Source organism: Myotis davidii, unplaced genomic scaffold (assembly GCF_000327345.1).
Source record: "Myotis davidii unplaced genomic scaffold, ASM32734v1 scaffold149, whole genome shotgun sequence".
In the NCBI taxonomy this organism is placed as follows: Eukaryota; Metazoa; Chordata; class Mammalia; order Chiroptera; family Vespertilionidae; genus Myotis; species Myotis davidii.
The window spans coordinates 4,941,533-4,965,865 of NW_006352194.1; the positions used below are offsets into that span (position 1 = coordinate 4,941,533).

Genomic DNA, 24,333 nt, shown 5'->3' on the forward strand with positions numbered 1-24,333 from the left:
TCCCGCGGGGAGCCTTGGGCCCCGCACTCACCTCAGCCTCTCCGCCGGGGCGTTGGCAGCACTGCGCGGGGTCTCCTCGGCTGCCGGACAGGGGCACGCGCTTGACGTCAGCACGCAGGGGACGCACGGTTGGGTACCCGCGGAAGTGGGCGGGACCGGGAGGCAAACCGAGGCCGAGCGAGGACCTGAAGGCGCTCTCCCTCCGCCTGGGCTCGGGCTGCCTTCGCGCACGCGCCAGCCTACGGGGCTCCCGCGGCTGCGGCGGAGCGCACCTCCTCCTCAGATGGTTTTATTTCTAATGTGTAAACGGCCGTGTGCAAAGGGCTTTCACTAACGTTTCTTCGGATCCTTGCCATCTGGGGAAGCACAGTATTATCTTCCCTGGTTTGCAGAGAAGACGGAAACCACCCTGCAGGCGACAGGGCCCTGTGTTCTGTGGGTCTCTTCTCATCTCGGCCCACACCCCAGCCTCCCTCGCTCCAGCCACAGCGTCGTCTTTTGGTTTAGAGACTTCCTCCCCATCGCAAGGCCTTGCATTCACTGCTTCACCAGCCCTTGGTTGGCTCTCAGCCCTTCCTGATCCCCCTGTCCTCACAGCACCTGTTTATCTGTCTTCCCTGCTAGTGTGGAGACTTCAGGGGAATAGGAACCTTCTCTGTCTTTTCTCAAACGTGTCCCAGTGTTAGAGGGAAACAGCTTATTTTAATAATAGTCCATTTATTGTTGACTACCACAGCTGTTTGGCCAAGAAAGACACCTATTTAAAATATGTATTACTTAATAGTCATATTTTCTTTTGGACTTTTTTTAAGCTTTTTTAAATTTCTTTATTGTTTAAAGTATTACATAAGTCTCCTTTTTCCCCCATTGACCTCTCCCCGGCCGCCCCCACCCCCCCAGCACACGCCCTCACCCCGCTACTGTTTAGCTGTGTCTATTGGTTTTGCTCATATGCATACATACAAGTCCTCTTACCAAACAGCAAAATGGAAAATTGCTAGAAGGTGACAGGATATTTTACAGAAGCAAATGTTCCAAACCCCCGCCTTCCCTCATAGGTTGGACAGTCTGTTCCATGCTTCTATGACTCTGGTTCTATTTTTGTTCATCCGTGTATGTTGTTTGGACTTCTTTAAATTCCACAAGAATAACTACATTTTGGAGTGATTACTGTAGGCATGGACTAGTAGCCACTTTAACACTCAACAACCATTTTATAAGTTAAGAGCTTGTACCCCCATTTATTGATACATGAACTGAGGCGCAGAAGTGTTAAGGGACTTGTCCAAGGTCGCCAAGGCAGGCAGTGGCTGAGCTGGGACTTGAACCCTGGAGGCTGGCTCTAGTTGACCACTGCTCTATCATAATACCCAGCAGGTTTATTATAGAGAAATCACAAGACAAGCTTCAGCTGTGGTCCTGCCTTGAATAATACCAACTATTAATCTTTTGGTGTATACCTTCTCAGTAATTTATTTATGTATATCTGTGTGTATACACATACATCTATTGCACAAAAACAGATTGTAATCTGCTTTTCTCTCTCAAAACTACATTGTGGACATCTTTTGTGTCAAATAAAGCATTATTTGTAAAGGCTGTATTCTAATGCATGGGCATTATACTATTCACCCAATCTCCTGTTGGAATCTAAGTTGTTTTGGGCTATTATAAAAATTTTAGTGCCGTAAAAATGCATCAGCTTCATTTCTTAAACTTGAGAGAAAACTGGTTGTTTCTCCCTCAACAAGGCCAACTGGCGGTGACCTTTCCTTCATCCCTTCTCCCAATTCCATGAATGTCCCCAGACAATGTCTGCCCTTTCCATCAGCAGCAATATCTTGATGGGGTGTCACCCAACTTCTTGGCTTTTCCTGCCTTTATTCTGAGTACAAGGATCCATTTAGCACTGTATCTATTATGTTGTCAGGTTTTTGTCAGAAGGCCCCTCCCCCAACTTTTCACAGCCCCAAAAGGCAGTAGCATTACTACTTAACCCCAGTCTACCTCTTCCCTTGCTGCTGGCCCATCAAAACACCAGCCTCCCACTGCCCCACTGGCTATAGCTGCCTCATATTAACAGGAGGGGTAGCCTATTGGTCTCCAGCTCTGCTTCTTCTGTGGTTACAAGCCCAGTGTCCATTCCTTCTTCTGGTAACACCTCTTTCTTCTGGAAGCACCCCTCCCCCCATTCTCACTCCGAGTAATTCTAGAAATGATTCTACCTACAGTTGTAGGAATAGACTGGTGACGCAGACTTGGCCTATCCAAGCATTGTGTGTGTGTGTGTTTTATGTTTTTATTGATTTCAGAGAGAGGAAGGGAGAGGAAGAGATAGAAACATCAATAATGAGAGAGAACCATCTGTTGGCTGCCTACTGCACACCTCTACTGGGGACTGACCCGGAAACCCAGGCATGTGCCCTGACCTAGTTCATGGATCAATGCTCAACTGCTGAGCCACACCAGCCAGCCCCAATCAGAGCATTTTAGAGAATGCTCTTACTGCAGCATTTCAGTATGGACATATGACCAAATGAAAGCCAATGAGATTCTATCCTGGGACTTTGGTCAGAACTATCCAGTTGAATGACTCTATCCACCGAGGGCAATATGTAACCAAGCCACTGCTGGCAGTCATCTTCCCACTGCAAGGAGGGAGACCCCCTGAGGATGAGACTAAGACAGAGAGGGGAACCAGAGCTGAGAGATGGAGATAGTGACACCAAATCCCAGTGGCATTGTTTGAGCCCTTGGATTCTGTTTAGTTTCAACTTCCAGCCACATCTATATATATAAAAGCCTAAGCAACCTCTATGACTGGAACTACCTGAACAACAGGTCGACCAGTCGCTATGACGCGCACTGACCACCAGGAGGCAGATGCTCAATGCAGGAGCTGCCCCCTGTTGGTCAGTGTGCTCCCACAGCAGGAGTTCTGCTCAGCCACAAGTTGGGATCATGGCTGGCGAGTGCAGCTGTGGGGTGGGAGCCTCTCCTGCCTCCATGGTAGCGCTACCAACAGCAGCAGGCACAGCAGAGCCAAGACAAGCGGCAGGCAGTGCAGGCTTCTCCTGGCTGCCTGCCACTTCAGCACTGCTACATTCCTTGGGGGACGTCAAACTGCCAGTTTTGGCCTGATCCCTGCAGGCTAGGCCAGGCCTGAGGAGATCGGGCCAAAAACCAGCAGTCTGACATCTCCCAAGGGGTCCCTGATTGCGAGAGGGTGCAAGCCAAGTTGAGGGACCCCACCCATGCATGAATCCGTGCACCGGGCCTCTAGTTAACTAATAAAGTCCTTATACTTTCTGAGCCAAGTTGAGTAGGTTACTCTCTCAACTGTGAGACTTTTTTTTAAAAAAAATATATTTTATTGATTTTTTACAGAGAGGAAGGGAGAGAGAGAGAGAGTTAGAAACATCGATGAGAGAGAAACATCGATCAGCTGCCTCCTGCACATCTCCCACTGGGGATGTGCCCGCAACCCAGGTACATGCCCCTGACCAGAATCGAACCTGGGACCTTTCAGTCCGCAGGCCGACGCTCTATCCACTGAGCCAAACCGGTTTCGGCGACTGCGAGACTTTTGATGAATCACTCTGCCCCCCATGTCCGCCCCTGTGTGGTACTTGCCACAATCCTCTAAGACAAGTAGATGATTCCCAAATCTCTACCTCCTCTAGTGCATATTCCCACCCCCATTTCCAAATTTCAGCTCTCAAAAGTCCCATCAGCACCCAGTTCCCATCTGCTCCAGGTTCTGTGGTGCCTATATCTGATTTGGGTCCCCATACCCTTGTACATCCAGGGGCTCCCAACATTTCCTGCATTATAGATCCTGTACCCAGAAAATTAATACCCAATTTCTAGAGGTTCCCCTTGAGAATCTCTGTTTTAATTCATTTTATACAGCACAACTTTCATCTTACCAGATATCAACTCTTACTAAGTCACTTCCAGACTAAGGAACCCCTAGTGTTTTTTCCTATGTCTTCCAAGTAAAAGTCTAAGTCCTTCAGCTAGGCATTCTGTATTCTCTTGATCTGGCACTAATTTGCCTTTCCAAAATTATTTGCTTTTCCCTTCTGTATTAGTCAGGGTTCTCCAGAGGAACAGAACCAATAGCAAACATCTACACCTACATCTATCTTTCTTTCTATCTATCTGTATCTCCTATTTTATATGTATTAAGGAATTGACTCACACAACTATGGAGACTGATAAGTCCCAAGATCTACAGGGTGAATTGGCAAGTCAGAGACCCAGGAGAGCAAATGGTGTAGTTCCAGTCCAAGTCCTAGGGCCTGAGAACCAGAAGAGCCGATATCTCAATTGCAGTCCAATGGCCAGCAGGCTCAAGACCCAAGAAAGACCCATGGGTCTTGACTCCAAAGCCAGGAATAATTTTCCCTTACTCAAGGGTTGGTCAGCCTTTTGTTCTACTGATTGGATGAGTCCCACCACATTAGGAAGAGCAGTCTGCAGTACTTAGTCTACCAATCTAAATGTTAATCTCATCCCCAAACACCCTTACCCCCAGAAGAATGTTTGAGCAAATATCTGGGCATCTCATGGCCCAGTCAAGTTGACACAAAATTAAACATAAGACCTCCATCACATACTTTATGCTCACAACTTCCTTTTGTGCATTCAGTATCATAACCTCTTGCCGCTAAACCCCTGCTCAGCTTGATCCCTTTGTCTAGAACACCTTTTTCTGCTCATCCATCCTACCTGTCAAGTTCCACTATGAACTCTACTTTTTGCCAACACTGACCTGTGTCCTTTCCCACCTCGGCACCTCTGAAGATTCAGTGGTTCCCTTCTCTGTCTGCTAAACGCCTATTCCTCTCTCCTTAAAATACTATCCTAGCTCTCAGCTCTGAAGCCCTCCCTGAAAACCCCGGGCCACAGTCATTCCTATTACACTGGGTATTTCTAGCATACAATATTAGAATCATTTATATCTGCGCTGACACAGCCATTAGTCTGTGAACTGGCAAGGATCTTATTCATTTTTGTATCCTTTGACCTAATTTCCTGGCATACTGCCGGCCTTCAAAAACGTTTGATAAATAATGCATGAATGAACTTAATGGCACCTCTTCCACAAAGCCTGCTCTGCTTCCAGCTGCCCAAAGTGATCTCTGCCTCTTCAAAACACCCAGAGCACTTATCTGGGGACGTTTTCAGGCCCTCGCCCTGTCTGACATGTATCTTCATGCTGCCTCTGCCTGACTGCGAGCTCCTAGGGGCAGGCGAGGTTTTGAACACATCTCTGTGCTTCTCACCATACTCTTTAGGTGCCTTAAACATAGTGAGCATTTAAACACAGGCTGAATGAAAGAAGCCTCAAGACCGTGTTCTCCATCAATAAATCAACAAATGACAAGTGCTGGCGAGGATGTAGAAAAAAAGGAACCCTCCTGCACTGCTGGTGGGAATGCAGACTGGTGCAGCCACTGTGGAAGACAGTATGGAGTTTCCTCAAAAAGTTAAAAATGGCACTCCCATTCGACCCAGTAATCCCACTTCTAGGAATATATCCCAAGAAACCAGAAACACCAATCAGAAAGGATATATGCACCCACCTGATCTCACTCATATGTGGAATATAACGGTCAACATAATTTGATGAACAAAAATAGATCCAGAGACAAATGACAGGGGAGGGGGGTGGTTAGAGAGCAACCAAAGGACTTGTATGCATATTAGTATAACCAATGGACACAGACACTGGGGCAGTGGGAGCTTGTCCTGGGGGGTAGGAGTGGCCAAGGAGGGGTTGATGGGGAAAAAGGAGACATATGTAATACGTTCAACAATAAAAACAAAACAAAAGTGTGTTTTCTGCTGAATGTTCAAGACCACAAATCCACCACTTCTCCCCGGGGCCTAACAAGATTTATGAAAGAAGAGAAGGATCCACATTGAAGAGACTCCCCTTTGTGGTCTTCAGTCTTAGGATTTACATGAGAAAATCCTAATTTAAGACTCCATGTGATTCACAGGTGTTAAACTACAAAAGTCAGGAAGTGATTATTTTAAATTTTTTAAATTGATTTTAGAGAGAGGGAAAGATAGAAATATCCAATGAGATTGATCGGCTGCCTCCTGCATGCCCCCTACTGGGGATGGAGCCCCAAACTCGGGCATATGCCCTAATCAGGAATCGAACCATGACCTCCTGGTTCATGGGTTGACCTTCAACCACTGAGTCACACGGGCCAGGCAGGAAGTGATTATTATTTTAAAAATCCAGCCACTGGCTGCCTCTAAATGAGGTTGCATTCTGGGAGGGATAGGGGGCTATTGGGGAGAGAGTGTTGACAATGTTCTGTTTCATGACCTGGGTGATGATTACATGGATGTTTGCTTTGTAATTATTCACTGTACTGTACATTTGTGTTATGTGCTTTTTCTCCTGGATAATATTTCATAAGAATAAAGGTTAAAGATAATTCAATAAAACAAAAATAAAGTCTTACTGCTGTTACTAAAATATTGATGTTTGTTGTGCAAAATCCTATCACTTAAATCAAAGCTACCCTTCCATTCTGATTTACTGGCTGGTCTTTCCCTCTGCTGGATGATAATGGCCCAGACCTTGTCAACAGCCTCACTCTGCTGCTAGGACTCCAGATGTGCTCCTGGTTTAGTTGGCCACACCCTAAGAGGCTAGAGCTGAAATCTGCCTACTCCATGGCTCTGACCCCACTCCAACCCCCTTCTACAGCCCCTCCTGCTGCTGGGCCTTCCTCCTCCCCTGTGTACCACATCAGTACACTTGTCCAGGGACCTTGACTCTTCTAGGAGTCAGAGAAAGGAGAGGAACTGACCAAACCTGTTTCCTGCTTGCCTTTTTCCAACTGGTTCAGGCTTGCCAGGCTTTCATCTCTGTTACACGTCTCTGGTGGATTGGTGGAGATAATCCAGGTCACTAAAGATGGTAGATGAGATGGGATAAGGGAAAGAAAAGTCTAGAAGTAACTGAGCAACTCCATCCCCATCCAGTAGGGTTTAGTAAGAACCCAGAGGCACATAGCACAATGATGAAGTTTTAATTTGAAAACTACCTGAGAATCACTCCTGTGGACCAACTGGTTATTGGCAATTGTGACCAGTATTCAAGTTAGTGTCTATTATGTGCTAGGTACCTCAGATGCAAAGGTGACCGATACCCCGCTCCTTAACCCCTTCAATGACTTCTCCTGGCTCTTGTCCATCCCTCTAACCTCCTCTGGACAATGCTTCCCTCTTTTTCTCAGATATTTGAGCTTACTGCACCACCTCAGAGCCTTGCACTTGTTCTCTCTCCCGCTCTGCACATGCCTGTTCCTTTCACCCTGAAGCTCTTTGCTTAAATAGTGCCTCTTCAAGACCTCTTCCCCATCCAGTGTAAGTGGCATCCCTAACCCACTATAACACCACATTGCTTGCTTTCATAGTGCTAATCACTATCTCAAATAATCTTACCTCTTTATTTTTATTATTTGTCTCATTCCTTAAAAAAATTATATTTTTTTCACCACTGTACCCCCAGCTAGAATATAGTGCATACTCAATAAATCTGTTGAAGAAATACAATAAATGAAGACATAATCCCTAATCAAAGAATTAAGGTCTCATAGTGGGACAAACAATAATCAAAATAAGTGCTAGGACAAGAGTTTGTATAAGGATCTAAGGGAATAATAAAAGTATTCATGATAACATTTATTAAGTACTTCCTGTGTTCCAGGTATTGTTCTAAGTATTTACTAAGTATTATCTCACTTGAAATTCACAAGAACTCTGGCATATAGAAACTATTATCTTCAACCAAAAATAAGGCATGAAAAGGTTGTTAGTAACGTTTGTCAAGTCATTCAGCTGGTAGGTGGAGGAGCTGGGATTCAAACCCAGAGCAACTAGGAAGGTTTCCCAAAGGAGCAAGGTTTGATCTGAGTCTCGAGAACTTGAACAGACTGGCCAGGCCAGGGTGGGGCATGCTGGAAGAACAGAAAGCTTCCTGGCAGAAAGAACAGGCAAGTCCAGGTACATAGGCATGGAAAAGCAGGGATGGATGAATCTCACTAACAGAATATTGAACACAAGAAGACAGATACAAAAGGGTATTTACTGTAATTTTCCACTAGGTGCAAAAACAGGCAACACTAGCTAGGGCAATAGAAATCCTATCAGCAGTTACTCTCAGGGGATCGACTAGGAAAGGGCATGAGAGAGACTCCTGAGGTACCGATTATAGTCTGTATCTTCACCTGGAGGGTGGTTATAGGGGTGTGCCACTTGGTACCATTAAGACTTGTGCACTTGACAGGATGCGGGTTATATTTAAGTTTTTAAAAATTAAAGGTCACTACAGTATTGGTGTAAAAAACAAAACACTTGTGATTTTCTAAGAAGTGCAGAATTTTCTTCGATGAGATGTAATGCCTGTGAATAAGATAAGCACTAAGGAGAGGGATGTGCAGGAGTGGGCTAAGAACCGGATTTTATGTATAGGAATTAGGAAATAGAAGATGGAGCAGAGAAGGGCTCAAGAAAAGAACAAGATCAAAGGGACAGCTGAGAAATCTAACTGAATCTTCCCCTAACCAAGCAGATTCAGATACAATTACATTTATTGAATGTTCCTGTCTCCAGTGCTGTGCTAGGGTGATCCTAGCTAGGAATAAGTCAGGTGTGGAAGCGGAAGTTCAGAGAGGTGACGTGACTTGTATGAGATCACATCCATTGTAAATACTAGAGTTATCTTTGCTAGAAACATCCCATTTATGCCCCTAAGACAGGGCTCCAAAACACTAAGTGTTGGCTCCAATTCAAGGCAGAGTTTGAGTTCGGAGGAAGTGGAGGGGAGGCCCTGGCTGCTTTGGCGGTGTAGGTGGCTTCCTGCCCAGGAGGACACACCCAGCTTCAAAATCACCATTCTAGGCGGTGAGGTTGCTGGTAGGCACTAAGGGGGCCCTTGAGCTTTCAAGTAGAGCCAGTACAGGGCTGCTAATCTCACCTCATTGCAAGGTCAGGTACAGCATGGGGAAGGAAGCCAGTCACCCGGGTTGAGCCTAAGTGAAGAAGCCTTTTTTTTTTCTTTTCTGGTTTAATTTTACTGCCATCACCAGCCCTTACACGTGAATAAATAATCTCACTCCCTGTCCTCTTCCCAATGTAACACTTAGTGGTCTCCTGTGAACTCTAGTCATTTGTGTTTACTAGAAGGAAACAACTTAAATCAGGGAGCAACCATGTGTCTCCTACAAATACCAAACTGTTCCTTGAGAATCAGCCACATGCAAGACTTGTGTTGGAGGCCAAGAATATAGAGATCTCATCTTCATGGAGCTCACAATCTGCCTGGGAACACACACTAGAAGCTGTACTACAGTGTGATGTTTACAACAGGGCATAGCACGTTGGGTACACAATGTATGTATTTGTTGAATGAACAGGGACTGATGTGTTAGAACAGCTCACAGGAGGGCTTCAGATGCCAATTCAAGGCAGACATCAAAAAAAGCTTCAGGCCCTGGCCGGTTTGGCTCAGTGGATAGAGCATCGGCCTGTGGACTGAAGGGTCCCGGGTTCAATTCCAGTCAAGGGCATGTACCTTGGTTGCAGGCACATCCCCGGTGGGGGGTGTGCAGAAGGCAGCTGATTAATGTTTCTCTCTCACTGAAGTTTCTAACTCTCTATCCCTCTCCCTTCCTCTCTGTAAAAAATCAGTAATTATAAAAAAAAAGCTTCAGGAAGGTGACCATGCCTATCTGCATAATAAAGAATAGGAGCCCTAACATTGTCCTATGCACCAAAGGTGGCCAGTTAGATTCCACTTCAAGGCACATACTAGTATGCAGGTTACAGGCTCTATCCCCATTGGGGGTTGCAGGTCATTCTCACATTGCTGTTTCTCTCCCTCTCAAATCAATAAAAACATGTATTTTTTTAGAAGCCCTGGCCAGTGTTCTCAGTGGTTAGAGCATTGGCGCTCTCACTGAAAGGTCTCAGGTTTGTTCGATTCCCAAAGGCATGTAGTGTGCAGGTTCAATCCGAGGCCTTGGTGGGGACGCTTTCAGGAGGCCACCAATTGATGGTTCTCTCTCTCCTTCCCCCTCCCTCCCTCCCTTCCATTCTTTCTTTAAAAAAAAAAAAAGCAATGGAGAAAATATCTTTGGGTGAGGATTTAAAAAAAAGAATAGGAGTAGGCTGGCAGATTGGGGGAGAGGCATTCCAGTTCAAGGAAAAATGTCCAATACATGCATGGCAGTGGGTGGAAAATGTTTAGCAAAATAGTCATCATTGTTAAGTGCATTATTCTGAGTGGTCTGTGGAAACTGACCACACATGATGCTCCTGGGAAGGCCAGTTACACTTGTGTTCCCCAGCTGCCACCACCATGGCCCCCTCATAGCCCCCACCCCTCCTGGAGTTGGCCATCTCTCCAGCAGCCAGGGCTGTCACCCACTCACTCAGACATTTTCCCATGGCACCATTGCTAGCCAGTTGCTAGCAATCTCATATTACTTTGTGGCCCCAACACTGATTTTTCACTAGTAGCCATCTGGCAGGAGCATTTTTAAATCTTTTGTGGAATTTGGAGTCACAAAGGGAAAACTAGACACGAGACATTTTAGAAATATTTCCCTCTGGTTCCTCCACACTGTCCTCTTCCTTCCCTGTCACTCACAGAACTAAAATTGTCAAGGTGCTTTAGAATTGGTTTACTTTTAGATATCCAGGCAATGTGACCTTGTGGCAGGGTATGGGGTAAAGCCAGATGAAATGGAGATGAACTCTAGCTTCTCCTCTTACTGGGTTTGTTTGGGGCAAGAAATCTCATCTGTAATTCACTTCCATGGGAAAGAACTGGTACTACAGAGGTTGCTGGGAAATTGTGAATTGTACCAATTCTGGTCTTATAACAAGGGGATTGGGTCTTGGCTCAGTCACTTACCTCCCTAAACCTCACACTTTGGAGGTTGACTCCTACCTAAATACACTACTTTACATTTTTTACTAGGAAGTGTGAAACTAGGGATGAGCCATACAGTAAAACTATTCTGGCCCAGCTGGTGCTGCTCAGTGATTGAGCGTCAACCTATGAACCAGGTCACAGTTCAATTCCTAATCAGGGTACATGCCCAGGTTGCGGGCTCCATCCCCAGTGTGGGCGTGCAGAGGCAGCAAATCAATGATTTTCTCTCAATGATGTTTCTTTCTCTCCCTTTCTGAAATCAATCACTCAATATATATGTATATTAATAAATACATTTTGCACATAGGAGATTCTTAAGAGACACTCATTAACATTCCCAAACATGATGGAAAAAAGCCCACGACTAGGGAGACAGAAATCCAAGGCTCAGGTTCTAGTTCCACCACTTATTAGCCATGTTGCTTAGGAAGCATGTCTGTGATGAACTCGATTAAATCACTGGTTCTCAACCAGGAGCAAATTTACCTTAACAGGATATTTGGCAATACCTGGAGACATTTTTGGTTGTCACATATGGGGGGGGGCGGGCTGCTACTAACATCTAATTGTTAGAGGCTAGGGATGCTGCTAAAAGATCCTACAATGCATAGGACAATCCCCCACAAATAATTATCTGGACCCGAAGTGCCATGGTTGAAGAAAATCTGCTAGGTTCACTCAATTCAGTAAACCTCAGCTGTCTTGCCATAAAACCCCTTTACCTGCATGCAAAACTTGAGATCATTGAAACAGCTAAGAAACTGGTGCAGGGTGGGAAATTTCTTAACACCAGGAATTCCTGATTCCTGCAGGCCAAAGGAAATACCTTCACAATGTTTTGAACAAACTGAAGTATTAGAGATACTAGGACCCTATCAGCATTACTAACTCCTTTGCCAAGTTAAATTTATTCCTAGAATTAAGACTAGAAAAGCTTAACCTAGTTAGTAAGAGGCAGAGTTCATTTGTCTTTATGTTCACCTTATATTTGTATTCTAGCATCTAGAACGGTTCCAAAGGCCTAAGTACTAAGCAAACACCAGAAGCATGGAGTTAATCCTCCCTAACCCAAAAGATCAGTTGTGAATTGGCACCGAGTTTGTTACCAGAGCAGATCTATAAATCCAAGAGCCAGGCCACAGAGGTGGAAAGGCTCCTCAGACTGGATGGTGCTGGGGAAGCAGTTGCTGTTTACTGTCACAACCACAGCTACTGCTCCGCCTCAGCTGTCTGAACAAAGTACAGGTCTCCATACACAGAAAGCCAGGACGACCTGTTTCAGGAAGACCAGACCAGAACTGTCAGACAGCTTCAGAGTGAGTTCTGCAGGAAGACAAGCTGTAGAACAAAGGTAATGGAAATGGAGAGAGAGCAATTCAACAGCTCTGCCAGTTATTTACCTCTTATGACCCCATTTTGTCCAATTAAAATTCTGACTTTGAAAACAAAGGCCAGGCCTGTTCCTATTTCCCAGCTCAGCAAATGTGTTATAGTTCTTATCTCTAGCTCTATTCCTGACAGTTTTTCTCAAATGCCTACTACTAAGAGCTACACTGATAAATTACCACAGGACATTTTTAAGAACCAAACAAACTTTAATATTTCAAGGACATCCCAAGTGAGTTACTGGTGAGGTTACAGAAGTTCCCACTCATGCCACAACAGCAAGAATCAAGAATTCTGCAAGTTAAAATAATTACCTCTTTGGATACATAAAAACAATATATTAAAGGATATCACAAAGTGCAAAAAGACACTCAGCAGAGCAAAACAAACAGCAGGCCGATTGTCCTAACAAGAGGGCAGAGAAACTCCTACTGGAGTTCAGTCCCAGGAAACAGCTGCCTCAGGCAAAAACAGGTCCAGACATGGGTTTTGATTGATTTGTTACAACTAGTCAAAAGCAAACTCAAAGGAAATTGAGGTTTAGATTTCCCATGACTGTAATAAGAACTTACAAAGAGAACCTTTAACCAAACATCTCAGGTGTAGGCTGAGCAAGAAATAAGCAGCGAGACTCAGCCAGGGTATCTGACGATGGACAGACACTTCTGCTGCCGAGCTCTGAGCATCCCACGCAGGACGACCTGGAATTGCTCCTGCACCAGCATTTCTATCATCTGCTCCTTCGTGTGAATGTCGGGTCTCAGCCACAGCATAGCAAGCGCTAGCAGACGCCTGAAGACTTCCCTGGGCCTAGATGGACCCTCACAGCGGAACTTTCTGAACATCTGCCTGAAGACGAGAGGATTGACAGGATTCCTTCCTGGCCGGGTCTGAACATTTTGGACACAGACTTTTTCAAGGCTCTTCGGCGGATGCCCAGAAGGCTCTTGTGGAACCTGGGCCTGGGGAGCCGCTGTTAGGACATCTTCTGGCTCCTTGGCCACCATCTCATTTGGAGGTGACATGATTTGATCATTTTGGACTTCTCTATCTTTTTGTGCCTTTGGGTCTCCTTCAGTCTCCATTCTGGAACTCTGGAAAAGGATGACTCAGGCCCCTAGGTACAAAGGGAAAAGTCAGTCAGCAAAAACAGACCACCAAGGCTATTAAAACCACCACGATCTCCTGGATCTGGTCCAGACACAGGTTCCATTAGTTTTCCGATTTTAACAGATTTTCTTTCTTTTCAGAGATGCATAGTTTTTAAATTTTACTTTTCAACTACAGTTGACATTCAATATTACTTTATATTGGTTTCAGGTGGACAACATAGTAAAGATAATTATATAATTTACAAAATGATCCCAATAAATTAAGTACCTACCTGGTACCATACATGGCTACTACAGTATTACTGATTATATTCCCTACTAAAGGCCCAGTGCATGAATTTGTACAGGGGGGCGGGTATGGGGGGGACTGCAGGAGGTTGGCTAGCTGTGGGAGCACTGACCACAGGGGGACACGGGGACACACACACACACACACACAGACCTACATTGAGCATCTGCCCCCTGGTGGTGAGTGTGTGTCATAGCTACCAGCTGGTTGTCCGGTCATAAGTCGCTTAGGCATAGATGTTGAACTTTACATCACCATTAACTATTTTGTAACTACCAATTTGTATTTTTTAAACCCTTCACTTTTTGCACGCATCCTCCTAACCAACCCCCTCTGGCAACCATCAGTTTGTTCTTTGTATCTATGAGTCTGTTTCCATTTAATAGATTTTCTTTTTAAAAATTGTTTTTATGGCTTTTTAGAGAGAGAAACATTGATCAGCTGTCTTCTGCATGCCCCCTTACTGGGGATCAAGCTGGCAAACGGGACATGTGCCCTGACCAGGCATTAAACCAGCAATCTCTTGGGACAATGCTCAACCAACTGAACTACACCTGCCAGGCTCAATAGGTTTTCTTAATAAAGCTATTAGAAATTCTACGTTTATTTCTTCTTGTTGGGTCAATTAACACAATTGAGAAAATGTGTGGCTTACCAAAATGAAAAATGTAGATTTGGGACTATATTCCTTATGTTGAACTTTACATCCCCATGACTATTTTGTAACTACCAATTTGGATGGGAAATTGAACTTCTCAGAATCTCTTTGGATGCCAATAGCGTCAGCTTTAGCAAACCAACGTAGTGGGAAGGATGGAGTGGGCCAATCAAATACCTGTAAAATGCCAGGAAAGAGGGCTTTGCTTCATTTGGGTTAGGGCTCCAGTCCAAAAGAGGGGTTATTTACAGGAAAACCACACCTTATGTTATTTTTATTGATTTTAGAGAGGAAGAGATAACACTGAGGAGCAAAACACAGACCAGTTGCCTCCTGCACACCACCTACTGGGGAATAAACCCACAGCTGTGCCCTGCCGAGGACTCAAATACAAGCTCACCAACGAAGCCACCATGGCTGGGCTGCTAATTTATTTTATGAGGGGGAAGAAACTCAAATGACAGTAATGACTAAATTAATTTTCACAGGTTATGTTCCATCAAAAATATAACTGCTATTATGTAGTTAGCTTTCAGAGATCATGTTTTTTCATTAACTCCCCTCCCTTAAGAACTAATTCCTCCCTAATCCACACAGAAGTGTTGACTTTTTTTTTAAATATATCTTATTGATTTTTTACAGAGAGGAAGGGAGAGGGATAGAGAGATAGAAACATCGATGAGAGAGAAACATCGATCAGCTGCCTCCTGCACACTCCCCACTGGGTATGTGCCCGCAACCAAGGTACATGCCCCAGACCGGAATCGAACCTGGGACCCCTAAGACCGCAAGCCAACGCTCTATCCACTGAGCCAAACCGGTTAGGGCGAAGTGTTGACATTTAAAATCAGATCCATTGGCCCTGGACAAGGTAGCTCAATTGCTTGGAGTGTTGGAGTGTTGTCCCAATGTGCTAGAGTTTCAGATTTGACTCCTGGTCAGAGCACGTGCAAGAGGCAACCAATGAATGTATAAATAGTGGAACAGGTTGATGTTTCTCTTTCTCTTTAAAAAATCAATCAATAAAAAATGGTCATGGGTCCAACCTCCAGTCAGGGGACATACAAGCAACCAATGAATGAATAATAAACTGAACAGCCCTAACCGGTTTGGCTCAGTGGATAGATCGTCCGCCTGCGGACTGGAGGGTTCCAGGTTCGATTCCGATCAAGGGCATGTACCTTGGTTGCGGGCAAATCCCCAGTCAGGGGTGTGCAGGAGGCAGTTGATGGATGTTTCTCTCTATCCCACTCCCTTCCTCTCTGTAAAATCAACAAGATATAAAAAATAAAAATAAAACTCAAGCTCCTTCATCTTTAAAATTATAAAAATAAATGCAACAAATTGATGTCTTTCTCTATTTCTCTCTCAAATCAATTTGGGGGTAAAAAATGAAGTAGGCCTAGTGTTGAAATGTGAAGATGTCCGTAAGTCACCACATCACCAAGGTGATCAATATGCACAGTAAAGTCCCATCTGAGGAAATCTTAGATCTTTCCGTATTTAACTTTTTAACCCTGACCCAGGCATATGATTGATCTTAGAAAGCGGGGGAGGGCGAGATACAGACGATGTGAGATAAACTGGCTGCCTCCCCTGTGGGTCCGATTTGGGATCCAACCTGCCGCCTTTCCGTGTGCAGCATGACCACGCTCCAACGTATTGCTTTTTAACCACAATTATGTGTCACTTCCGTAACTCCAGGGAGAAAACCTGAGTGAAAAACCCCTAACCCACTTAGGGAAACGCCCTTTTCGTAATCCTAATTTCCAACATCCAGGCCTTCACAACCCCGGCTTCTAGAAAGTATCATTGGTCAGTAGGTCAGTTCTCACGGTTGGCTCTGAAAGAGGAACCCAGCTTTTAAAGCCTACCCGTTTTATTTATTTTCCTAATGTGGGTTGTTGGGTGTGTGTGTTTTTTCCATTTTGAAATGTGTTTTGTCTGCCTGCACGCCCCCTACTGGGAATCAAACCCAACTGAGCTACACTGGCCCGGGCAGAGCCTATCAGTTATATTTTATTTTGCTTTCATCCTCACCCGAGGACATTTTTTCCTTTACTTTTTAGAGAATGGAAAGGAGGGAGGCGGGAGAGGGAGAGCAACATGGATGGGACACACATCGACTGCGTGCCTCCCGCACGCACCCGACGCGGTGGCGGGCGGGCTCCGCTCTAACCACTGAGCAGGCAAATCCGCCCCGTTCAGGTGACCGCCCGACGCTGCCTGCACCCACCTCCTACGGACTCCTTTACTCGACACTATTTCCTATCGGACTGTGTTGAGCACTTTACGAACAGCAGCCGTCGCTATTGGTTGGATGTCAAGGGCCAGACACTCCGCGGCAGCTCTCCCTCGTCCAATCCTCCCGACAATCCAGTGGGACAGTTAATTTTCCCAGTCACAGACAAACAAACTGAGGCTCGGAGAGAAGGGGGCACGTGGGGGGACCGCTGAGCCGAGGAAAACCTCCCGCGTCCAGGCCGACTCCTCCCACCAACATGGGCGCGGCTCCCGAGGCCCAGGCCGGGCCGGAAACGCGCTTCCGGCAGAGACCTCCTACTCCTCCGCTGAGGTGACGCCCAACGTCACGCCAGGCGGAGCGGCCGGCCGACCCCAATGGCAGGGCCTCCCGGCTCCCAACAGACCGCGCGGGGGAAGGAGTCGTGGGGAGGGGGTTCACCTGCACTTTTGCCGCTTCAGAGGCAGCTCACCACGGGAGCAGACACCCCACACAAGCGACTCCGAGAAAGGGAGCCCCTAGCCCCGGCGCAAAGCTTTGTAGCCCATTGCCGGAACCGGAAGTCGCGCCTGCCGGAAATTGGAAGTGGAAAGGGGATAGGTTAGAGGGGCCGGGTCTCTCTAGGCCTGGGGAGGGGTCCTCCGCAACTTCATGGTTTTAACCTAGGAAGGGCTCTGTTCTTCCTCTGGCCTCGGTCCTCCGTCCCCCGTCCCCCGTCCTCCGTCCTCCGTCCCGCCCACGGTGCGGAACAGTGGGGTACAGCCTAGGCTGCTTTTCCACTTCCCAGAAGTCCTTTGTCTTTCCGAGCCGCAGTTGGCCCAGCTGCGAAATGGAAAGAGGATGAAAAGGGGGAACTGAGACGTTCTAGAAGCCGCGCGCAGCTGAGTGGGAGCCCCGCCCAGAAGTGACAGCCTGGACTCTGGAGTCTTTGCACCACCCGAGGGGAGAGGCCAGAGGGAAGGCTGGGTGCTGCTGTGCTGACGGCGGTCCTGTGCGGCGCCCGGAGCAGTCACTTCCCAGGAGGAAGGGGGCGCAGGCTGCTCAGTAGCCCTGCCTCAGTCCAGACCCAGGCGGAAGGGAGCACCTGCCGTGCGTATGTAGCACTTCGTCCGGGTGCGGCCGTGCGTCTGGGAGGATCCATCGTAGTCCTGTGTGCCTCTTCCCAAGACTTCCCAGTTGCTGATGGTTATGAACTGACATTTTAAAGTCATACTGAGCTGGTTTGAGTCTGAATTTGGTTTGGGTTTGAGTCTAGAACGGTGAAGGAAAAGAGTGTCTGATTGGTAACCTGTTCCCCATGAACCAAGGCATTATTGTTGCGCACTTCTGTCCAGCTCGTGTGGCTACATAGTTCAAGCATTTTCACTGTTTTGTTTTGTTTTGTTTTTTTAACACATTCTTTTTGATTTTAGAGAGAGGACGGGAGAGAGAAACAATGATGAGAGAGAATCATTGATCAGCTGCCTCGTGCACGCCCCCTACTGGGGATGAGCCTGCGACCCCGGCATGTACCCTTGATGGGAATCGAAACTGGCGGAGGCTCTACTCACTGAGCAAAACAGGCTAGGGCTGAAATACCATCTTTACATCAGCGATTACCTTGTTGGAGACGAAGACTTCTTTTAGCCTTAGTTATGGGACTTCTGTTCAGCTGGATTTCAGGCAGTTCTGAATGATGGTTGTTCTGTAGTTCAGTTGTAATTTTGATGTGGTTGTGGGAGGATGTGACTATATGGTTTTTAAAGGGTTTGAATTGTTGAAACTTGGAGATTAAACAAGAGGAAATTGAATTATTGATAAACTTTTAGGCAAGATTTCCTAACTTCTCTGCTGCCCATGTATGAGAAAGGTGTCATAGCAGGTCTCAGCCTCACTGTAAGGCTGGGTGGAGGAGGGCCCCTGGGACCCACTGTCCAGCCCCAGGGTGGAATTTTACACATTTGACTGCCCTTTATCCTACAGCTATTTTGGAAAATTGTGCAAGGGCCTTTCCCTGGCCCATTAGAAAGAAGTAGCTCTCCAGCTTTTGCAAGTCTGTGGTCCCTTGGAACACCTGGCAGCTACATTTATCCCCCGGCACTATCTGACTCAACACAGATTATTAACATATGCTGGTCCGAGAATTTCTCCCATCCTCTCCCACACTCCCACGACACAGAGGTCTCTGCTGTGCCTGACCCAGTTTCTTCCTTGCCCTCACTCAGGCCCTGCCAGACCTGAGCCTCTTGGGCTTTTATAGGAGTTGGCGTGGGGGTAAGGGCTGGAGGAGAGTTTGTGGGAGAGACTTAAGAAAAATGTGGGCAGTTGTAATATATAGAGGCAGTGGATGGGAAAAAAAATTTTTTTAGAAGTATTGTTGATACATTCACTTTTGAGAAATTTGGCAATTGGTAAAGTTGCACATGAGCACACCCTCCTACTCAGCGATTCCATTTCCCGGAATATACCCTAGAGAAACTCACACATGTGCACCTGGAGATAATGTCCAAGGACATTCACTGAGGCACTATTTGTAACCACAGAGAACTGGCCCTGCTGTGACTGTCCATCCGTAGGGAGAGAATGATAAATAACTAGTGTTGTGCAATGGGAGACTCTATAAACCAGCAGCAATGAGTTAGAGGTATAGAAATCGGCCTGGATAGACCTCAGAAACATGATGTTGGGTAAAAGAAGCAAAATCATCCATATGACATGAAACCTTGCATGTATTCTTTATTTAAAAATTTTAATTCGTTTATAGTCAGTATTTCTTTGTATTCGTTGCAGGGGTACAGCATGATGGTTAAACAATCATGTGATTTACAGAGTGATTCCCCTGATACTTGTGGTACCCACCTGGCCCCGTACACAGTTGTTATTAGAATATTACTGACTATATTCCCGATGCTGTGCTCACGTCCCCCTGACCAATTTGTACTTCCCAATTCCTTTGCCCTTTTCACCTAGTCCCCCAACACCCATCTCTTCTGGCAACTATCAGTCTGTTCTCTGTATCTGGGAGTCTATTTCCATGCATATATTTTTCAAATATATTTTTATTGATTTTTTTACAGAGAGGAGGTGAGAGGGATAGAGAGTTAGAAAGATCGATGAGAGAGAAACGTCGATCAGCTGCCTCCTGCACACCCCCTACTGGGGATGTGCCCACAACCAAGGTACATGCCCTTGACTGGAATCGAACCTGGGACCCTTCAGTCCGCAGGCCGACGCTCTATCCACTGAGCTAAACCGGTTAGGGCCCGTGCATATATTTTTAAAGATATATTTTTATAGATTTCAGAGAGGTAGGGAGAGGGAGAGATAGAAACACCAATGATGAGAGAGAATCATTGATGGGCTGCCTCCTGCACATCCCACACTGGGCATCCAGCCTGCAATCCCGGGCATGTGGCCTGACCAGAAATCAAACCATGACCTCCTGGTTCATAGGTTCACACTCAACCACTGAGCCGCGCCAGCCGGGCATCATGCATGTATTTTTAAAAACTCCAGCAATGCCAGTGCTCCCCCTCCCGGGAGCACTCCTTTCCCTTTCCTTTCGCCCTCTCCCTCCGCCTCCTTGCCCCAGGCCTATTACCGTCAGCTTCCTCACTCCCAAGCCCCAGGGCTCTTCCTTTACCTCTATAGCGTGTTTCCTAAGCCCATTTTTCTAGGAATTACTTTTTCTGCCTCGGTGATTTACCAAATAAATGTTACCTTACAAAATAAATACTCCAACAATGCAATATATTGTTTATAGATATTTATATGCAATAAAAATATAACAGCATCAAGTAGAAAGATAAAGGCCAAACTCATTGTATCAGTCAGAATAGGTTGGAGCCGTGCTTCTGTAACAAACTCATGCGTAAAGGAATTCGTTGTTTTTAATGTTGCTTTTGGCTGCGTGGCAGCAGTCTTGGACCTCAACAACCACTCACGGGGCTCCGGCTTCATTGTCAGCACTGCGTGCACATCTGTGTGTGCATCTGCTCCCTCCGAGCAAGGGCTCCCCCCAGCTGGTCCTACTCCCCTCTATACTCCACGGGAAGTCACAGTGACTTATGAAGAGTCTATTTGTTGCTTGTGCTACATGTCCAGCAGGGGCCAGCAGAGGCTCTGTCCTGGCTCCTCACTCTGGGACCCGGCTGACCTGTAGCCACCAGTTGCCAGAGCAAAGGGAAGGAGAGCTTGGCAAATCGTCCTGTCTCTCCGATCATCCCCCAGAGCAAGCCACGTGGCCAGACCGAACTTGAAGGGGGCAGGCAAGAGCTATCCTACTATGTGCCCTAAAGGAAAAGCAGTAATAGGGTTAATGACCCCACACCCATGATGATGGTGACCTCTGGGAAGAGTACAAAGGAGTCTCCACCTTTACTGTAGTTATTCTTTTCAGAAAACATGAAGCAAACATGTAAAATTTGACCGTTCTGGAGGGAAGCTACTTGGCTGTGTCCTACATTATTTGCTATGCTGTACCTTTTCAACTTTCAAAATTAGAAGTATGATCTTAAAAGGTGGGTAATGAAACAACATTCATATTAAAAATGATATATGGGTGGCCCTAGCTGGTTAGACTCAGTGGATAGAGCTTGTTGGCCTGTGGACTGAAGGGTCCCAGGTTCAATTCCCAGTCAGGGCACATGCCTGGGTTGCAGGCTCGATCCCCAGTGGGGGGTGTGCAGGAGGCAGCTGATCAATGATTCTCTCATCATTGATGTTTCTCTCCCTCTCCCTTCCTCTCTGAAATAAATAAAAATGTATTTTAAAAAAAGATTTATATGTGTGTCCTCACTGGGACCATATTTCCTTTCATGGTATTCAGGAAAAACTTAAAAGGTGGGTAATGAAACAACATTCATATTAAAAATGATATATGGGTGGCCCTAGCTGGTTAGACTCAGTGGATAGACCACGTTGGCCTGCGGACTGAAGGGTCCCAGGTTCAATTCCCAGTCAGGGCACATGCCTGGGTTGCAGGCTCGATCCCCAGTGGGGGGTGTGCAGGAGGCAGCTGATCCCAGCCCTGAAATGTCCACAAAGAAGGTGCTAGGAAGTGTTCTGATGGATGATTCTGATAGGCTTATTTCTCTCTAAATAAGGAGCTATTTCAGGGCAGGAACCATGTCATCTTCCCCCGCTGCACCCTCGTCTGGAATGAGGAATGAATGCTGTTGAATGAATGAAGGACTGTAGTCCTCCTTCCCCAGCCTGTCAGTGGAAGCAGAAAAAGCATGGCCCTTCCCACTCCAGCATGAGCCGCCCAGGGAGCTGGCAAAGTCAGTTTTCCTGCAGGTTCTACCATGTGGTCTGCATTGAAAAACCAATGATCATGCGTGGCTACAGCGGGTGACCAACTCTCCCGGCTTCAGCACCGAAAGCCCTGTGTCCTGGGATCCCCTCACTCCCAGGCAAACTGGGGTGCTGGTCACCCTGTAGCAACTTCCCTTCTTCTCTCTGGGTCTCATTTTTTTCTCATCTTCATATGAGAAGGTTCCATATGGTCTTGTCTCTACATAGCGGACCTACCATTTTGGGAAAGGGCTGAAGGGGAAGAGGTGAGTTAAAGAAGGAAACAAGCCTGGAGCTGGAATTTTCTGAGAGATCTTTAATATTTTTTTTGCGAAGAGTGTGGATCCGTCCTTCCACCCAGGCCTTGGTTCTAGTTGCTGGCCATGGTCTGGAAAAACAAGGGGGCGGGGGAGACACAGAGTAGTCTAGTTAGGAGCACAGGTTCTGAAGCCGGATGGAAGTGGGTTAAACTCCCAGCCATGTCACTCATTAGCTATGTGGCCCTGGGAGGGTGACTTGACCTCTCTGAGCCTCAGTTTCTTCATCTGTATAATGGGGGTAATCATAGTAGTCACCTCATGGGGCTTATTTCATTAAACTATATTAACTAAGGTGCTTATTACAATGCCTGGTACATACTTAAGCAGTTTCTACAGGGTGGCTATTACTATTACAAACATTACTCCCCCTCACCATTCAACCCCAGGTGATAGTTGCACTCTCACTGGGGCCTGAGCCTCTCCTATCACAGCTCATCATTACTGCTCATTTAATGATCTGTCCCCCGCACAGGGCAATGCTTGGACAAAGAAAAGACCTGCACAGAGGAGGCACTTTGTAAACACTTGCTGAAATAAACATTTGCTGGGCTCAGCAGTTCAATGCTCCACCCAGAAGCTATCGAAGTTCTTGGGGCCACACCGTAGCAGAAAGCACCCCCCAGCCCCCTGGAATGTCACCAAGGACCCCTTTACTCGGATCCTTTGAGCCCCTCCTCAGGATCTGCTGCTCTGACCCCCCTCCTCCCCTCCCCTGGGCACCTCTCAGAGGAGCAGCACCTCTCAGGAGCCCTCCTGGCTCCTCTGCCTGCTCACCTCCTGGATCCAGTCGTTAAAGGCTGAGACACGGGTGAACACGGTGGGCTTCTTGCGGGTGTTGCAGCCGAAGGCAGAAACGAAGCTGGTCACACCGTGGACCTGCCAGGAGCCATCGGCGGCGGGGCAGTTGAGGGGTCCTCCAGAGTCACCCTGGAATGGTCAGAGAGTGGGGGGTGGGTGGGGGGCTGAGCCATGTCTGAGCTGTAAGGAGTCGATTCTGACTTCGGGGGTTTTGAGAAACCTGTATTACTTGGCCTGTCTGAACCTCAATTTTGTGATGAGAAATGGTATCAGTCTTAGGAGATTTTGTGAGAATTAAATGAGATGATAGATATATCATCTTAGCACAATGCCTAGTAGAAAGGAAGCAGTTAATAAATGGTCGTTCCCATTATTAGTACCACAGTTAACTATTCATGTTATTGTTCATACTTCTCTTTTTTTCATTTTATACTCACTTCTAATACAATAATAGTTTGGTTTAATTATAACTTCAGGACAACAGAGTCGAAGATGACCTTAGAAGTCGATATGCCTTGCTGTGTTGATGGGGAAGCCTGAGGACCAGGGTCAAGGCCGTGTGTGACTAGGATTAGAATCCAAAGGTCATGACACCCGGCCTGGGAATGTGTGTCTGAACTAGCTAACTTCCTCCCAGTCCTGCTGGCCTGGAGGCTGAAGGGGTCAAGCAGGCAAGATTCCTCCAGCACCTTCCAGGCAGATGTGGGACTGAGTGGCTGTGGCCCAGGGAGCTGACTCACGTTGCATCCGGAGCGGATGTCCCCGCCGGCGCACACCATGGTCTCCTTCAGGGCACTGCCCCACCAGTCCCACTTGGAGCAGCGCTTGTGGTCCACCACGGGCAGCAGGGCTTGCTGCAGCTTGTCAGGGAGTGGCCCGCCAGCTGTGGGGGTAGAGAGCGCTGAGTGAGGGGTCATGGGGGGGAGGGGGGGTAGAGAGCACTGAGTGAGGGGTCATGGGGTGCAGGGCTTGGGCTGGGTTCTGGGAGTCAGGGCTGGGAGCCTCAGTGTGGGGTGGAGGTTCTGATGGGGAAAATGGGGACCCTCTTCCCACCCGGCTATAGAGTCCTGTCCGCTTTGTCTACCTGCATCCCCGGCACCTGGCACTCACTAAAAATGTTCAATCGAGCATATTCACGTTTGGGAGGAGAGGGCAGAAGGCTGCTGCTGGAGGAGGAATTGGGGAAAAGTGCAAGGACTGGTCCGGTGTTGATATGTCCTGTGTCCTGGGATCCCCTGCCTTTCTGCCCACTGTCCCAGTGGCTGAGTGTGTGTGTGGGGCG

At 46.9% G+C, this 24,333-nt stretch overlaps 2 protein-coding genes and 1 long non-coding RNA gene across 5 annotated transcripts in view; all 3 read right to left on the minus strand.

Moving 5' to 3' along the window:
- Positions 1-142, minus strand: part of CDC42 (cell division cycle 42) — a 41,646-nt gene extending 41,504 nt beyond the window's left edge. Inside the window, exon 1 of one of the 2 annotated variants that reach the window (XM_006777593.2) lies at positions 32-113. The gene's annotated coding sequence lies outside the window, so the exon portion shown is untranslated. Of the gene's footprint in view, positions 1-31 lie in introns of both variants that reach the window. The other variant, XM_006777594.2, reaches the window with a different exon arrangement.
- A 12,404-nt stretch (positions 143-12,546) lies between these two features.
- LOC107181429 lies at positions 12,547-17,555 on the minus strand. Of its 2 annotated transcripts, none has more exons than XR_001512130.1 (2): positions 17,101-17,555; positions 12,547-13,475 (listed from the first exon to the last, which is right to left on the minus strand). It is a non-coding gene; the product is annotated as an uncharacterized LOC107181429 (long non-coding RNA). The 2 variants fall into 2 exon arrangements; XR_001512131.1 differs by having other exon boundaries at positions 17,107-17,548.
- A 4,674-nt stretch (positions 17,556-22,229) lies between these two features.
- CELA3B (chymotrypsin like elastase family member 3B) overlaps positions 22,230-24,333 on the minus strand; it is a 6,054-nt gene continuing 3,950 nt past the window's right edge. Inside the window, exons 6-8 of the mRNA XM_006777595.2 lie at positions 23,792-23,992; positions 23,028-23,180; positions 22,230-22,321 (exon numbers count right to left, since the gene is read on the minus strand). Of these exons, the coding sequence (XP_006777658.1) occupies positions 22,304-22,321; positions 23,028-23,180; positions 23,792-23,992 (372 nt within the window). The 3' untranslated portion in view covers positions 22,230-22,303. The remainder of the gene's footprint in view (positions 22,322-23,027; positions 23,181-23,791; positions 23,993-24,333) is intronic.